Source organism: Sorex araneus, chromosome 1 (assembly GCF_027595985.1).
Source record: "Sorex araneus isolate mSorAra2 chromosome 1, mSorAra2.pri, whole genome shotgun sequence".
Classification (NCBI taxonomy): Eukaryota; Metazoa; Chordata; class Mammalia; order Eulipotyphla; family Soricidae; genus Sorex; species Sorex araneus.
The window spans coordinates 76,559,129-76,577,938 of record NC_073302.1 but is presented as its reverse complement, the minus strand read 5'-3'; the positions used below and the strand labels follow the sequence as shown (position 1 = coordinate 76,577,938).

The following is an 18,810-nucleotide window of genomic DNA, read 5'->3' as shown; positions in this document are numbered from 1 at the left end:
CAATTGGATTCTAAAGAAATGCTATGAATTGGGGCTGGAGTGATAGCACAGCGGGTAGGGCGTTTGCCTTGCACACGATCGACCCGGGTTCGAATCCCAGCATCTCATATGGTCCCCTGAGCACTGCCAGGGATGATTCCTGAGTGCATGAGTCAGGAGTGACCCCTGTGCGTTGCTGGGTGTGACCCAAAAAAGAAAAAAAAGGAAATGCTATGAATTAACTTTTCCCCCTCTATTATTTTCTATGCTATTTTTTATTATTTTTTAAATTTTATTCTTTAATTAGTGAATCATCATGAGGGTACAGATATTGATTCACACATGTTAGAACTTGTTTTTCCCTCATACAATGTTCACAAACACATCCCTCCACCAGTGCCCGTTCTCAATCACCAATAAACCCAGTATCCTTCCCCCCCATCCCATCTCCCCCCCACCCCACGCTGCCTCTGTGGCAGGGTACTCCCTTTTGATCTATGCCAATAATTTCCTCATTTAATTTTTTTCCTATTCATTTACAATAGTATAGAATTTAAGGGTCATATAAAAATACACATAGTGACTATCATAGGATGGGTGATATATATTGGTTCATGGCTGTTCTATTGTGGGTTTTTGTGTGGGGATTGTTTCATGTTAAAAGAAAGAACTGACAACAACAAAATAACAACACGTCTCATTTATTTTTGTCTAAAGCACAAAGAAGCTCATTTAGCACAAGAACAATAAGCAAATTACACAAATATTGAGAAAAATGTCCCCGTGGATACATACACATATATTGTTAATAACACAATCAGGACTTTAGCAACGATATAAAGAGGTTTTTATGAATAATGTTTTCTGACATGTTTTTGAGCTAGGAACTAGACTAGTGAATCAATGCCTCTGAACAGGTCATTCTAATAGCTTTAACACTGTTGGAATGTGAAAGTGCTGTTAGGATTTTTGCTTCATTTCATCATTGATGTCTTTGACTTGCATTCAATAAATTTGGACTAGACCCACAAACTAACTTTTCACTCTATTGCTCACAAGGAGTTGAAATAAGCCTGCGGACAGAAACATGCCTGCTACTTTGTAAAGGTGTCTGTTCATTTGTGGACTTCTTGCCATGATTTTCCTTTAGAGATTGTTGAGTTTCAAAATGGTAATTAGAACATTTGAAACTGCAAATGTTTCCTTTAATCAGAAAACAAACCATTAAACTTTTTTCAATTATTAGAACATTATTTCAAGACATTACCCCAAACACATTTCTGAATCTATCTTTTATTAATCAGAACACTTGTTACACATGTGAATATTTCTGACATTATCAACATAAAAAATGCTCAGTAGGCTGCAAAAAACATCCAATTCTGGTATCAGCCATATATAATTACAAGGCAGAATTGATCCAGTATACCTTCCAGCTTGCCTTAAAGCCTTTGCTGCATGTGATTCTGAATTGCTAAGATTAAAAATAGGAAGAGACTGGAAGGGACAGAAGATCCAGGATATGTCACTGCATCTTAGGTTCATTGTTTCCTCTCTGACTTAGCCAGTTATGCCAATAATAGTACTTAAGGGCTCACTGCAAAGTCAGCCAAGTTGGGCTGAAGATATATCTCAACAATATTGTTTGCGTTGTTGCATGTGTGAGGCCCTGAGCTTGTCTCTGCCACCACACACACACACACACACACACACACACTCACTCAATCAATCAATCAAACCTAACAAGAGTTTTCTACATATTTCCTTTCTCTACCTCTCACAATTGTCATGGAAGAAAACAAGAGATTCAGAGAGATTTAATGTTCAATACTATCCTAGGAAGACCTCCTTCTGGCATGAATGGAGATCATTCCAAGATATTCTCTTGATTCTAAAACATTTGAGAATTTAGCAAGAGAAGATTCAAAGTTAAGAATTACCAAGGGAGCAGGCTCCTCCACCTCTGTTTGCAATTACTTCGACAATCTTGCAGATCCTGATATTGTACTTTGTTCCTTTTTGAATGAATTAGTCTGCTTTTATTTTAAAAGCATTTTAAGTGACTGATAGTCAACACTAGTTGATTACACCTTTACCTACAAAGTGTATTCCATTAAAAATACCATGAAACATAAGTGAAACATTGTAGAATAGAGTGAGGGATCTGATAGTTATAAATATTTGTCTCTAGGCAGAGAGAAAAACTTTCAAACATAAAGTGGCAATATTAGTTTGAATACTGCGCTCCACAATTTAAAGTCAAACCTCATTAGTCAAAGGCAACATTTTAAAGTGCAGAACATCTAGTCACATGTATAGAAATACTGCAAAAATCATATGCAACATTCAGTAATATTGCACTTGAGAAGTAAAACAAGTCAGAAGTGAATGCAAGTGGGATCAAAAATACATGTAAACATTTTGACACATTCCATTTTTAGTAGAATAGATAAAGTCTTTACATATTACTAGGGTTGTCAGATTGGTCATACTAGGTTTGTCAGATTGGTTATATATGGCCATTCTTCTGCTTCTGATGCTACACTTATGTATACATGAAAACTGATGTTCAACATCAAAATTTATACCCTTAAGGGAATTAAAAGTGTAGGATCTTGCAAAGATTGGCAACGATTATTAGTGGATCTTGCACTTCTCATCCAGATTCATCATTTAGTGGAGTAGACATTTATTTGGGTTAAGTACCAAATAACCAAGTTCATTTGGCAGTGACTGTGTGAGAGGGCAGAAAAGACTTGCTGACACTATAGAAATAAAGGGAGAAATTTGGAAAGGCATCTTTTACAGGGCTCGGGAATTAGAAATTTTGGCAAGACAGAGACTGGAGTCAACTAAGATTCAACTAAATTACTTACTCTATCACAATACAAAACCTTGGGTATTGTGTGACCAAATAACCAAAATTTTGCTTAATCTCTAGATGTAGTTTATACTAAGCTAAGAGTGTTTCCAACAAGGGAAAAAGCCTGAAATGAATATGCAAATGATTACTCAATAGCCTATGTGGGAATAAAATATAACAATAAGGGATGGGAATTTGTGTTCTTATTTCTGTAAATATGAAATCAACAATATTATTTGAAAGTCTTCACTGTTTGGTAATATAAACAAGTCATACCTAAGCCTTAGATCCAAGTAATGCTCTAGACTAAAAAAAACCTTGTTTCTTTTGTTGCTGGTGTGTAGTATTTGGACTCAAGTGAGGTAAAGGGTAAAGGGTTTAAATAACATTTACATCACTACTATTTCAGGATGTCTCACAAATTCATAATTTTGTTTTAATTCTTGGTTGTAAGAAGCATACTTATTAGCTGGGAACATAAAAATATTCTCTGCTTTGTGAACATTCCTAGATGTCCAGCATGATGATGTCCCACTCATATGTGCATTAAGTATGACCTGTTTATAATTTCCATCATCCAAAAATTCTAAAGTCCTAAAAATTAATAGGCGTTGGAAAGATAATAGGATAAAATGAGAAAATAGAATTATTTCAATGTGCAGGGTTTATTTTTAAATATTTCTTTAATAATATTTATCTTTCATTTTAAAATTCTAATATTTTTGAGTATGAAATTTCCAGCAACTTGGATCAAGTTCTTAGGGAGAAGAGGCCATTACAGCAAGTTTTTCTTCATACTGACAGTCCCTGGATTCCCAGTGTTTGCCTCAGTTTCTGAAGATTCCAGTCTACACAACAGTGGGGCAGCATTCATCTGTGTTCTAGCAAAACTGAAGCACTACTAATACAGCATGATTAGGAAGTGAGTTTTTTTAAAGTACACAAAAATACAACTATTTATGCTATGTAGTTATATGAATAATATTCCTAAGAGACTTTAAGTCTTTAATACCCAACTTCTGTCAAACACTTTGAAGCATAGAACTATGTTAAGGAAGTATATGGCATTCAATTTCTGACATTTCATCCCCAAAGAAGGCAAAGTACAACAATAACACAGCTGTAATATGCAAATTCCATTAAGTGTAAACTTTCAGAACACAAGGTCCATCTTGGAACATTTTAAATTTCAGCAAGTTCTCTCCTTTTTCTCTTAATTATTTTGCTCAGTAGACAATTTACCAGAATAATCTGAAGTGATTTTCCACAGTTGTTGACAGTCTGAACTCTTTTTCCTCATAAAACTATACTCATTCATTCATTTTCTGATTTTTTATTAGTATTAGATCAAAATATCTAACCATATAGCAATATTTTTCTCTCCACAGTTTTGAATATGAAATCAATCTTACCTCAGTCTATAAGAAAACCACCAGTAATGTCCCTTATGTTTGAGCTGAAAGTAAATCTGAACAGCTCAAAAGGGAGAGATTTTGAATCCTCCCAACCAGAGTTGATTGTTAGAGCTTCCCTCAAATGATTTGTCAGATGAATACTTTAACTAGACACAGAAAGAAATTGTCACCCCAAGAACAAGGTACTGTTTTTTTGACTTTCGAACTCTGCCTGGGCACAAGAGAGATGCAGAATCACGTTATCCCAGGAGAACTTGGAGATACCTAAGGTTTTACACAGAGCTTGAGAATGGAACCACCTGCTTTCCGCCCACATAAACCTCCTCAATATTACGATCATCTCCTGAAAGAAAAAATAATAAATCATTTATAAAATGCACTTGTGATGGTACGTATTTCAATTGTCACTAACAGAAATTTCAAAACAAAGTTTAAGACAAGAAAAACAAAAAAAGATGCCCTTTTCTCCTCAATGTATTATAATCTGGACAGGGTGACATAAGCAAGAGAAGACAATACATCTAACTTGAAGATTGTGTTCTGAATTCTATATCTAGGCAGAAATTACATAAAATTGGTACCTACTACTGTTCTTTCAACCCAAGTGAGTGGATTCCCTTTCCAGTATTAATCAGGAAGAAAAAACTTATCCTAATACTCCAGAATCAGAATGAGAGTGGAGAGATGAGTACAAAAAAGGTTTCTCTCAAGTTACCCCAGACCCTGAACTTTCATAGGTCTCTTGTAGCTATGGAACTTAATAGTATTGCACTAAAGAGTATGTATAGTGACATGCCACACATATTTGTCACAAGCATCACATACCAGGGCAGACTGGAGCTAAGAGTGTAAGAGGAAGGGACATAGAACTTCACTTCACTTTTTCATGATTTTTATTTTAGGATCTATGGAAATAAGTTCTAGAATATGGACATTTCAAACAATACCTTTAAGTGTTGTGCCATAAACAAGTTTGATATGAGGAATATTAAAAGCAACTCTATGAACAAGAGAGATAGTACCGTGTACAAGGCGCTGGCCTTGCACACAATAGACCTGGGTTGTTGGATCCCTGACAATACATGTGGTCCTGTGTTCCACCAAGAGTGATCCTGGAGCAGAGCCAGGATTGAACCCACACAGCTAGGGGTTTATAAACTAAATTATATATATATGTATATTTATGTATATATATGAGCAAATGATCACATGTGGGGGTTCAACAAATGAATAAATCACTACAAAAATTAAACCAAAGAGACATAGAAAGACTTCATTTGACATAGAAAGACATATATACTTACCTAGATAGAGGAACTTCTGTATAACAGCCTAAAAAAATGAGTGAAAAAGAGAACAAATATTTTACATTTTTATAAAAGGAAATTCAGAGTCAACAGTGGTTAGCAAGCTCATAAATATATTTCTCAGTGGCAAAATCTACTTTTACTAATGAAAAGAAATGGTTTGGGGCTGGAGAGAGAGTCCAATTGATGGTTAAAGCCCTTGCCATGCACATGGCCTACCCTGGCTCAACCCTTGTCACCAGATATGGTTCCTGGAACACCACCAGAAATGATCCCTGAGCACAGACTTTGGAGTAGTCCCTTATGGGGTGTAGGCTTAAGAAGCAAAACAATAATAAAAAATTTTTCTTTATAAAAAATACTGGTTTTTTTTTTTTTTTTTGCTTTTTGGGTCACACCCAGCGATGCACAGGGGTTACTCCTGGCTCTGCACTCAGGAATTACCCCTGGCCGTGCTCAGGGGACCATATGGGATGCTGAGATTCGAACCCGGGTCGGCCGTGTGCAAGGCAAACGCCCTACCCGCTGTGCTATCTCTCCAGCCCCCCCCCCAAAAAAATACTGGTTTTTACAAATGTTTATTCACTGGAAAATTCTCAGTATATAAATATTTATATACAGTTATATTAATAAATTATTGTCATTTAATATAAATTAATTTAATAAAGTAATTCAAACATTCCTAGAGGTATAGAAGGAAAAATAACTGGAAGGAGTTCTGAGTTGAGTCCTATCCCCCAGAAATTCAGTCTAATTAAGGTGTAAAAGATGTGTTTAAGTAATATGAAAATACCAAATGGTAACAATGAAATAATTATACATATTTTTTCTAACAACCTCATCATAGTATATTTAGTATTACAATTCTCTCCTGATTTGGTAAATTTATAAATGATAATATTTTAAAGGAAAAATAGTATCTTATAAAATTGTTATTAAAACAACAAAAATAAGTACATTTGCTTATTTTTTGTTTTGTTTGGGGGACACACCTGTCAGTGTTCAAGGTTTACTTCTGGTGGCTCTGTACTCAGAGATTGGTGGTGGTTCTCAGGAAATTATATGTGGTACAAGGATTCAAACTGAATCAAGTTGGTCACACGCAAAGAGTATAGCAAGGAGGCCTGCTGAACTATCTCTCCAGTTCCTGAACCAGGATGATCAAGAATTCGGAGTCTAGAAGTCAGAAAGTCCTGTGATTGACTAATAGTTATGAGTATGAGCCCTTTGGTAAATCATTTTGCCTCCTCTTGTGTCTTACTGCCACTAATTAATAGGGTAGTATCAATAGCATCTACCTCTCATAGTTGTTCTGATCTGTTAAACACACACGATGTGTATGAAAGTGTTTAATTCCATACTACATAGCACAAAGATATTCAGCTGGTTTTATTATGATTGTTCATAGTCTGAATATTCAAATATGCTCAAAATACAAATATTTGTTTAATACCATTATGCTAACATTGCTATCATGGAAATTATGGTTCAAAAATATCTAGCTTTTTTAAAAAGATTTTTCTGCATTCCATGAAAACATTCAACCTTTTTTCTTTATATTTTATTTTGGCTGGAGACATAGTACAGCCCAAAGACCACTTGCCTTGCAGGTGGCCAGCCAAGGTTTGATCCCCTCTATCCCATTTGGCCAGAGGTAACCCCTGAGCATTACTAGGTATGGCTTATAAACAAAGAAACAAACAAAATTATATATATTTTGGTGGGGGAGTGAATCAAATCAGCAGTGCTGGTGGAATGGAGTTACTCCCTGCAGTGCTTCAGTGTCGAACCAGGGTTAGCTGTAAGCAAGGCAAGCTCCTTGGTCCCTGTATTGTATCCAGTCCCTTTCTTCCCTATAGTATATATACTATGACTACTTCAAGAAATAAATACTCTTTGGCTATCTTCTTTTACATACCTCAGAAATATCACCAATAAAATCTCCATAGAACATGTCAATGGGAGAGTCAGAAGCTTTGGGGTTGATCAGGAGAGCATCAAATTCTTTGCCCACTTCGAAATTTCCAATCTCTTTGTCTAGCCCTAAAGCTATAGAGTGGAATACATGAATAAACAAGTCAGTACTATAAACCATCATATCACGCCAATGTCCCAGTTTTCAAAGACATAATCTGCCAACATGTCACTAGAAAAAAATTAGTATCGTTAAGAGTGAAGCAGAAAGGTCTCATTGCAATAGGTCATAGGCTTCTACTTATAGGAAGCAAAGCACAGGAAAAGAGAACTCTGAGAATAAGAGGGTTCCCTTTATCGCCATGATCATAATTCTGATGGTGCATTTCTATTTCAACTCTGTCAGTGTTCTGCATAGTCCAGTCTATGATATTTTATTCATCCTTCTAAGAAATATGATGATTGACATCATATTTTTCTTCTTTTTCCAATCTCATTTTCCCAACTACTTTCTGTTCTGCAGGGAATAGCTTACAAAATCTATTTTTGTGGCAACAAAATGACCTTCAAATCAAAAATTCATCCATGTGCATATTTGCCAAAGCAGTCTGTCCATCATAAATCCCTTAGTTTAATTACTCAGAATAGAAAGTTTTCAGTTCTGAAAGTAAACAAAGTTGTAACTGCAAAATCCCAATGTTTTCTAAAGAAAACCAATTTCTTTGTAACACTGGAGATTTTCTGGATGCCAGAGAGTTGTTTTCTAAAGTTGAGCCAAGATCAACAATGTCTAGGACTTGATCCATCTTTTAACTAGAATTCATATTAAATAAATGTTGGGCTTCAAGAAAGAATATTTCTCATATTTATGCTTTAGCTTCAAATTATGGGATAGTTTTTCTGGCAATGAAAACAGTGAACTGAAATTCCTTAAAACCTATAATCTGAGTAAAGTTTACACTGAAATACCAAATGGAAGTATGCATAAAATGAAAGTGAACTATATTATAGCATTATTGATCTGAATCTTTACATGTGTTTGTTACATCCTGTTACTTTAAAATACAGTCCAATATAAAAACATTAGATCACATAGCCCAGTTAGACAGCATCTGCTACATTATCCTTCTATATATGGATGGATTTCCAGTGCTTTGGCAAGCTCTTACTTGGAAATCTCACTTGTTATTAAAGGTTATTTAAAGGGCAACCCTTTTATTCTCAGAAAAAAAGATATTTTTTAGCTAAAAATTTCTTATAGAAAATAAGAGCTGCATAAATAATTAGAAATGTTAAAAGCAATTAGATGACTTTACTAATTAGGTTGGAAAAGACTGAATGCAAGAGAAAAATGACTGGAAATTTCCTTCTTCACCAAGTCTACTTCTATTTTTGTCTTTGACAAAGAAACAAGACAAATATGAGTTTTTAATGATATGTCAATATAAAACTGTGTATAATAGATCAGGATTAATGATATACATATATCTATATATGTTTATATATAGATATATATCTATATACCTTTTTGGGACTCTTAGGACTTGAGGAGTGCAATCATAAACGAATCAAAAAAGACACGAAAAAACAAAAATAAATAAATACATTTATTTATTTACTTGGTTTGGGGGCCACACCTGGCCATGCTCAGAGCTTATTCCTGGCTCTGCACACAGAGACTATTCCTGGTGAACTCAGGGACCACATAAAAGGTGCCCAGTATTGAACCCAGGTTGGCTGTGTGCATGGCAAATGCCCAGCCATTGTACTATTGCTCTGGTCCCACAGTCAGTGAATTTATAAATTAATCTGAATTCAGAATATTGCCAGGTTGCTAAACAATTCAAGTGAATTTCAGGATATTAATTTTTATTGCCTTTGGAGCAAATGTGAGCTCTGTGAAGGTGACTTTTCATATCTTTATTTCATTGAAAGTGAATTTAAAGGCTGTGGCAAGCTGGGAAGCTATACTCAGGATCTATTCATCTCATTTCTCTCAGACTCTTGTACAAACACAAGATAAGGAGCAGAAATTCCATAAAAGAAAGTTCAGTAGCTCTGAAACAAATTTAAAAGCAGAACAAGGTAGAAATTCAGTAAGCACCCCAGGCTGTCTTGATCAGACACAGGATCCTGATGAGGCAACTCACAGAGGGCCTAGAATAAAAAAAGCACTATTTAAATACAACTGCTTTGCACCGTGAAAATGAGATTGATGTGACAACTTCTTGAACTTAGATGCCCAAATCACAGTGAAAATTGGGGAGGGGGAATGTTACACTCGTTAAAGGAATAGCTAATTTGGGCCAGAATAATAGTATAATGAGTAAGGCATTTGCCTTGCATGAGGTGGACCTAGGTTTGATCCTGGTATCCCTATCCCTTACTGTCCCCTGAGCACCATGTGGAGTGATTCCTTAGAGCAGAGTCAGCCCTGAACAAAGCCAGGTGTCCCCCTACACCCACACACCAAAAGAAAAAAAAGCCAATTTGAAACTTAAAACTTCAGAAAATGAAATAATACTTGGGGAACTGCAAACAAGTGATCCATAGTTGTTTTTCTTACAGCATTCTATTTATTTTGGGGGTGAGTGGGTGTTTTGTTTTGGACTATACTGTGTAGTACTCAGGGTCTACTCCTGGCTCTGTGCTCAGGGGTCACTCCTGGGGATGTTGGGGGAACCATATGGAAATGTGGATTGAATAAGGGTCAATCACAGTACTGTTTCTCTGGCAGAGTCTGAAAGATTCTTTAGAAAATTCATCCTACTCCAGAACATTAAAAAATAGCTAAAGAGAAATAAAGCTCCTGGAAGAAAAGAACATAGAACATACAGACCCGAAGCCAGGCTGTCTTCACCGGGCAATTCAGAGGGGAAATGAGTTACGTTTTCCTCCCTGCCCCCTACAGAACCACAGCAACCGAAAGCCTCCAGAACCAAATCACCACCTTGCTCACAGCCACACACCATAGGCTCAAACAAGCCTCACCCAAGAGTGAAGCTGCAGAAAAACCTAGGTATGCGGAACCCATGATTGAAATTTCCAAGCTCATTTGGAGAGGGAATGGGCCTCCTCCCCCATGTCCCAAGTTTACCAGTAGCTTGGCAGTCACACCCACAATTGCCTCTGTCACTGTATAATCTAATCAACAGCCATGATCCAGAGACTCAGAAATAAAGCTCCCAGAAGAGAACAACATAGGCCTCACCCATGAGTGAATCTGCTCTATGATCATATTCTAAATTTTAGAATCCCTGAGTGACCTCTCATACCTCCATCACTGATGTGCTAAGAGTAGCACACATTTGATTGGGTTTAACAAACATGTTTGTAATCAAGTGCTTAATGGCTCCAGGATGAAATACAACAATCTTCACACTTCTCCTCTGGTGGTGGGAAGGTGCAATGGTGGTGGGATTGGTATTTGAATATTAAATACAATGAATTATTGTGAACAACTTAAAAAATATAAAAAATATATATATGTATATATATATATATATATATATATATATTTGCGTCACACCCAGCGATGCTCAGGGGTTACTCCTGGCTTTGCACTCAGGAATTACTCCTGGCAGTGCTTAGGGGACCATATGGGATGCCGGGGATACGAACCCGGGTCGGCCGCGTGCAAGGCAAACGCCCTACCCGCTGTGCTATCGCTCTGCCCCCCCCCCCAAAATAAAATATATATATTTTAAAAATAGCTAATTTTTCCCCCAGGATTTTAGCTGTTTGGGATTGTCTTAACCTCCATAACTCTCATTGTCTAAGACCCAGAGAGTATTCATAAACCTATGTCTAAATCTGTAGCTCTATCATGATCTATATTTTTATTTCTCACCATCCACTTTAGGTTATATGCCATATTTATATTTATCCATTTATACAATCACATGAAAATTGCTTAAGGTAATACAACTACTGCTTTCTATTTTTCCATGAGAATAGCAATAAATGAGGGCCAAGAGAATATAGGTTAGGGGAAAATTCCGTGCCTTATATGTGGGCGGCCATAGGTTTGATCCCTGGCATTGTAAAACAAAATAACAACAATTTTTAAAAAGTAGCCAGTTATGAAACTTCATGTGTCCAGAGAGATATTACAGGGGTTAAAGCACTTGGTTCAATCCCCAGCATTCATGGTCCCCTGAACCCTGTCGGATGTGGCTCCCAAGCAACACTAGGGGCTAGAGCAGCACCAGGTTCTCAGGACCCATTACCCCCAAATCAGTAAGAGAGATCTCCAGGCCTCCTGACCTCACTAGTTTGGAGACCCCCAAATAAATAGAAATTTAAAGAAGAAACTACATGTGAAAGTAGGAAAAGCTGATGAACAGTATTTGTACATTAATTAATACATTTCATTTTCCTTTTTTGTTGTTTTTTTTGTCTTCTGGTTTTTGTTTTTGGGTCATACCTGGAGATGCTCAGGGGTTACTCCTGGATCTGCATGAAGGAATCACTACTAGTGATGCCCAGGATACCATATGGAATCCCAGGGATTTAACCCAGGTCGGTCTCATGCAAGGCAGGCACATTATCCACTATATTATAGCTCTGGCCCCAACAAACTACAGTTTCAAATATTACTCCTTCTAAGATTTAGGTAACTTGATGTCCCAATGAAAATACATAATCCAAATTGGGATTTGTGTAGGAACCTAAGAAAGTGAAAGATAATGGGTAAGGATCTTCATTCTGACCTCAGGTTTTCTGTATTCAAATCATGGCACACTATAGCTTGACAGTTATGTAAGTCTCACCAGGCATATTACTAGTGAAAGGAATTAATACTAGCAATTGTGAGGATTTAATAATGACATACATAGAATTCATAGTGCTTATGACATAATTAGAGCTCAGTGAAACTAATTTTACTACTACTACTGCTATTTATTTTAGGATTTTGGAGCCATACCTGGCTTAAAGAGCTACTTCTGGCTCAGTGCTAAGGGGTCACTCCTGGAGGTTTTTGGGGTTCCATCTGCAGTGCTGAGTCCTATGCATGTGCCTCAGGCACATTGAGTTATTTCTCTGATCCCTCACTACTATAATTGTATTATTATTATTATTAATGTCATTATTATTATTATCATCATACTTGGGGCAAAAGAGATCACATTACTCAACTCGATGGTAAAAAAGATAATTTTTAAAGAACTTATAAGGGCGGGTCAGAAAGATAGTACAGCAGGTGCTTGCCTCAAACCCCATAGATCTGGATTTGATTCCTGGTACACTATATCATCCCCTGAGCCCCACCAGGAGTGATCCCCTGAACACAAAGACAGGAGTAAGCCCTGAGAACTTCTGGGTATGACCCCAAAACCAAAACCACAAAAACTTGTACTTATATGATCAGTGCAAATATTCATTAAAGCCGTCGATATAATAGAGGTGTTGAACAGTTTTTCTGTCAATAACAATGAACTGCCTGAAGCAATTATTCTCTTCCCCTTATCTGAATAGTTACCTTGCTTGTTAAGTTTGGGGAATATTACATGAGATGCAAAAATTATGAATATTTAATATCTATGTCATTATGATGCCACTATCACATGATTTCAGTAACCGTATCTAAGAACACATACATTGCCTAAGAGAGAAATAAAATAATCATTACCTTGGCTGCCTCCCAAAGTAGCTAATCTGAAGACTTCTTTGAGGGTGAGACTTTTCTCATTTACCTTATTGATCAAAAGAATATTAGAAACCATCACCGCTCTTCTGATTGCATCAAGCATGGAGTATGAGTATCCGCCAGCCACATCTATATTAGATAAAAACACAGTCAAAAGATGAAAAGAATTTTTTCTTTTCATATGCTCAGGAAGAAAAGAATTCGGTATGTAAGTCTCATTTCTATGCTTTGTTCTTTTTTTTGGGGGGGGGGTCACACCCAGCGATGCTCAGGGGTTACTCCTGGCTTTTCACTCAGGAATTACTCCTGGCGGTGCTTGGGGGACCATATGGGATGCCGGGGATCGAACCCGGGTCGGCCGCGTGCAAGGCAAACGCCCTACCCGCTGTGCTATCGCTCTGGCCCCTATGCTTTGTTCTTGAGTATCAAATATCCCATTTGATTACTGAAAAGAACATAGAAAAAAACCATACTAACATTTAAAGGAATTCCACACCTGTGATTAGTACCAAACATATGCTTGCATTTATTCTATTTATTTATTTATTTGTTTGTTTGTTTGTTTGTTTGTTTATTTGTTTGTCTTTTGGGTCACACCTGGCAATGCACAAGGGTTAATCCTTGCTTTGCACTCAGGAATTACTCCTGGTGGTACTCGGGGGACCATATGGGATGCTGGGAATCAAACCCGGGTCAGCTGCGTGCAAGGAAAATATCCTACCCGTTTGTACTATTGTTCCAGCCCCTTATTTTTTTTTTCTTGAAATAAGATTTTTCCCTTTCGTGAAATCATTTTTCTTTCCCTTTCTGCCTTTCCTTTTTCTCTTCCTTCCTTCCTTCCTTCCTTCCTTCCTTCCTTCCTTCCTTCCTTCCTTCCTTCCTTCCTTCCTTCCTTCCTTCCTTCCTTTCTTTCTTTCTTTGTTTTCCTTCCTTCCTTCCTTCCTTCCTTCCTTCCTTCCTTTCTTTCTTTCTTTCTTTCTTTCTTTGTTTTCCTTTCTTTCTTCCTTCCTTCCTTCCTTCCTTCCTTCCTTTCTTCCTTCCTTCCTTCCCTTCCTTCCTTCCTTCCTTCCTTCCTTCCTTCCTTCCTTCCTTCCTTCCTTCCTTCCTTCCTTCCTTCCTTCCTTCCTTCCTTCCTTCCTTCCTTTCTTTCTTTCTTTCTTTCTTTCTTTCCTTCTTTCTCTCTTTCTTCCTTTCTCTCTTTCTTTCACCTATATTTATTCCTAGTATTGCTGAATGAGTCATCACAAATTTGTTGACCAAAAAAAGCATAAATTTATTCTCTCCACAGTTTGGGAGACCAGAAGTCTATTATTCGAGTAATGTCAGCAAGAACCATGGACACTATAAACACTCTCAGAAGGCTTTTCTTCCTTCATCTGCCCCTTGACCTTCTTCCTTCATCTGCCCCTTGACCTTCTTGCTCATGACTAATCACTTCATTTCCAAATGACCTTCCCACTCTCACTTAGAAGGGCATTATCACTGGATTTAGGGTCAAGACCCACATTCTAAATTCACAGGAATAAATTCTGGGTGAGTTCTTTTGGTGGAAAGGGGCACTGTTCAATCCAGTACAACATTAAGATTATTAATAAAACTAAAGAGATAAACTTTAAGATTTTTCATTTTGTGGCCACACCAGATATGCTCAGGCGCTACTCCTGGCTTTGTGTTCAGGGGTCACTCCTGAGCACCAGTCACTGAGCTTTCTCTTAGTCCCCAGATAGAAGAGTGGAAGAAAACCTTTTTACATTTTTTTTAAGTTTATTGTGGAAATAAAGAGAGGAAGGAAAGAAACAGATTTAGACATTATGCTCAAGAGAGAACATGGACTTTTCCAAAGAGAAGACTTTTTTTAGAAACTCTTATGTATGAAAATTGCATGAATTCTCAGGTAAATTGTTAAAAATTTGTCTGTATTGTTATAAAGATTATTTAGATTTAAAAGAAGATTCCAGTTCTATACTTGGACTGATTCTATTCTAATTCATATGAGAATTTGGGGAGATCAAAAAGCCATTTATTTAAATTTCTTCAAGAAAAGCTTTAAAATGAACTTGGTTATTCCAGAAAGCTAGTGTAACAAAAGAAAAATGCTAATATAGACAATTTTTTATTTTGGCAGGCATCATCTAATGTGAAATAAGATTTTTAATGATTTTAATACAATGCTTAACTATAATTCAACTGAAATACTACCTTTGACAAGAGTAAATGTAAGTTAATAAAATTGCTTATATAAATAAATTTCAAGTATGTTATAATGTTTTATCAGAGGATGAATATATTTATTTTTAACCAAATATACCCTACACTGGACTGGAAAGATAGAAGAGCAGGTATAGCATTTGGCTTGCAAGCAGTCAACCTGGATTCAATACCTGGCACCATATGGTCCCCCTGAGCCCACCAGGAATGATCCATGAGCACAGACCAGAAGCAAGCCATGAGCACCACTTGACATAACCCCAAAACCAAAAAATTAAAATTAAAAAACATACCACACATCAGGGTTCTTCTAAAAGTCATTTTTGGTATACATAAATAATTTTAGTGCATATGTATATACATTTAAAAATAATTGCTTAGCACTATAGCACTATCATCCTGTTGTTCATTGATTTGCTCGAGTAGGCACCAATAACATTTCCATTGTGAAACTTGTTGTTACTGCTTTTGGCATATCTAATACTCCACGGGTAGCTTGCCAGGCTTTGCTGTGTGAGCAGGATACTCTTGGTAGCTTGCTGGGCTCTCTAAGAGGGATGGAGGAGGAATCAAACCAGGGTCGGCCACGTGCAAGGCAAACACCCTACCCACTGTTTTATATATATATATATATATCACAATATATATTAAGTTTTGAAATATTTTTTACTTCTTTATTGATAGAACAAAAAAAGTGTTAAATGTGAAGAAAGAATAAACACAATGTTACTTGAATCTAGGAGTATCATGCTGGGCAAAATGAGTCAGAGGGAGAGGGACAGATATAGAATGATCTCACTCATATAAAGACTGTAAATAAACATAGTAGGGGAACAACAAATGTTCAAAGGTAATAGAAACTGACAACTTGTCTTCAGTAGCAGATTTATCACTATGGGAGGGACCAGAGGGGTTGGACAGAATCGTGGAAGACACTGGGAAAATGGTGGAGGGAAGGAGGCATTCTAGTGGAGGGCATGGTGCTGGAATGTTTTAGATAGGAGACCCTACCACTAATAGTTTTATAGACTACAGTGCCTAAATATATATATATATGCATATATAGGCATATATATGTATAATCACTATAAGATATGGAAATACGTAAAAATTGAATTTATATTACAAAATAGTTATATAAAAATGGGAAAAGAAACAAAAACAAAAGCAATGCAGTTAGGATACTCTGAATATGGAATATTAAAATGCTCATAATTGTACAAATAAGTTGGTGGACTGAAAGAGAAAAAATGAACTTCTATAATATACAAACCAGTTTTAAATTGTGACTCAGACTTTTTTGCTTTTGTTGACTTTGATTAGTTGTTTTGCAAGCATGAACAATAATTTACTCATAAAATAGAAATAACTTAATCTATCTCAATAATTGCTAAGAAAATCTAGTTAAATAACATAAATGCTGGGGAATGAAAACAAAAAAGTAAAAATGATAAAACAGTGCGTAATGGAGAAGAGAGAAGAATGGTGTTTTCTGCCTCAAATTACAGTCCAGAGCACTGAACCGAGTAAAGACTGAATCAGGAACTTTTTTTTTTTTATTAATTGACAAGGCTCTGAGAATCAAACTCACTGTGTCTGCTTGTGACCATCTGAGATGGTAGCCAAGCTCACAGTACACTCCTCATGCATGCACTCTAAGCCATCAACTATGACCCAAAGTGGCTGGGAAACTACAGGCTGCAGAATCATCCTAAAGGAGAGGGAGGTTCAGATCTTGTCCCATGGAGCTAAGAAACTTGCAATCTCTGGGAAGCTTGAATCCATGGCAGTCTCTAGGAGTGACCTACTGCTCACCATACCTTGGCTTCTACCCTGTGTTAAGACTAGAATTCCAATCATCTAAGTGGGTGAGGGGTGTCAGCGTATAAAGAATCAGACACCTCCAGTGAAATACAATTATAAGAAAAGAAAAATTAAATTTTGCTACAACTTGGTTTGAATCAAAGACATCATGTGAAGCAAATAAATCAGAGGAAGAACAAATGTCAGATTCTCTCACTCACACGTAGTATATAAAGAAATTAATCAAGGGGATGGATAGTATCCAACAACAACAAACCTGTGTACATTGACAACAGAACCTAGGCTATCAAATTGGTGGGGTGGGAGAGTTTGAAGGTGAGAAAGAAAGAGGCGGGTGGACTAGAAGAGACAGAGGGACATTGGTGAAGAATCTGATCCTTTGGTGTTGGTGGAGATGCAGTAATTTTGAATACCAAACTCATTAATATAAACACTACTGTAACCAGGTTACCTCCATAAAAAATTAAATATTAAGCAGAAAAGGAAATAGGGAAGGAAGGGCACAGTATTCCCGGTAAATATCCTTGGATGATATCCTTCAAGCTGCAAGTTGGGCATAAGATCTAGGCAGCAAGACAACACAGGGCAGCTACTGAAGTATTTCATTTATAATACTCAATGAAACAAAGAAATAAAAATTTATCACAAATAATGGAGCCAGTGTAAAACCCAGAGGAAATTTAAATAGTGGAATAATGAAATCAAGCAGCCTTCCTGGAGAAGTTTAAAATGACAGCTATAACCAAATTACATGAAGTCAGAAAAAAATTGCTAACTAACTGGGCCAGAGTGACAGCACAGCAGGTAGTGTGCTTGCCTTGAATGCAGCTGATTTAGGCTCAATTCCTGCCACCACATATGGTCCCCAAAGCCCCGATAGGTGTCCAAGATGATTCCTGAGTGCAGAGCTAGGAGTAATCCCCTGAGTACTGCCAGATGTAGATCTCCAACCCACCCCTTTTTTAAAATGAATAACTATAGTACATAGTAAAATTTATTGGTCAATTTTTCCTTACCCATTTAAGATTTTTCTTTTTTTTTTTTTTGCTTTTAGGGTCACACCCGGTGATGTGCAGGGGGTACTCCTAGTTAATGCGCTTCTCGGGGAGTGCTCAGGGACCATATGGAATGTTGGGAGTTAAACCCGGGTTGACCGCGTGCAAGGCCCTACCCGCTGTGCTATCACTTCAACCCCTATTTAAGTTTTCTTCTGAGAGTAAAAAAAAAAAAAACAACAGTATGCTGTTGCCTTAATATTTGTGACCACATCAGCTATTACTACAATCTCAGTGACTGAAAATTGTAACTAAAGACTGAAATTGTAACTAAAAATATAATAATTCCTGGGATTCAAGTAAATGGAAAACAAAAAGCTACTCTAAAATGCCTCCTCAAAAATACTAACATATCATGTTGTGCTATTATATGTCACAAAAATAAATTACTTGGTATAAAATGAACTGAAACTTGAATTATCAAAGAAAAGAAAACCATTACTTTAATAATGCGCACCTTCTGAAGCTCTTAAATATCAGGAAGATAAAGGCATCGAGAATGAAAATTAAACTTTTAGGCCCTGTGTAAAAAAATTTTATTTTAGTTCATTTACACATAGGAATAAAAGAAGTTTCATGGCAGATGCCTAGACAT

General features: G+C 36.7%; 1 protein-coding gene across 1 annotated transcript in view; it reads right to left on the bottom strand.

Annotated features, from left to right (window-relative positions):
* Positions 1-664: 664 nt before the first annotated feature.
* Positions 665-18,810, bottom strand: part of GDA (guanine deaminase) — a 106,040-nt gene continuing 87,894 nt past the window's right edge. The window contains exons 11-14 of the mRNA XM_004600110.2: positions 13,111-13,257; positions 7,483-7,613; positions 5,562-5,589; positions 665-4,600 (exon numbers count right to left, since the gene is read on the bottom strand). Coding sequence (XP_004600167.1) covers positions 4,530-4,600; positions 5,562-5,589; positions 7,483-7,613; positions 13,111-13,257 — 377 coding nt within the window. The 3' untranslated portion in view covers positions 665-4,529. The remainder of the gene's footprint in view (positions 4,601-5,561; positions 5,590-7,482; positions 7,614-13,110; positions 13,258-18,810) is intronic.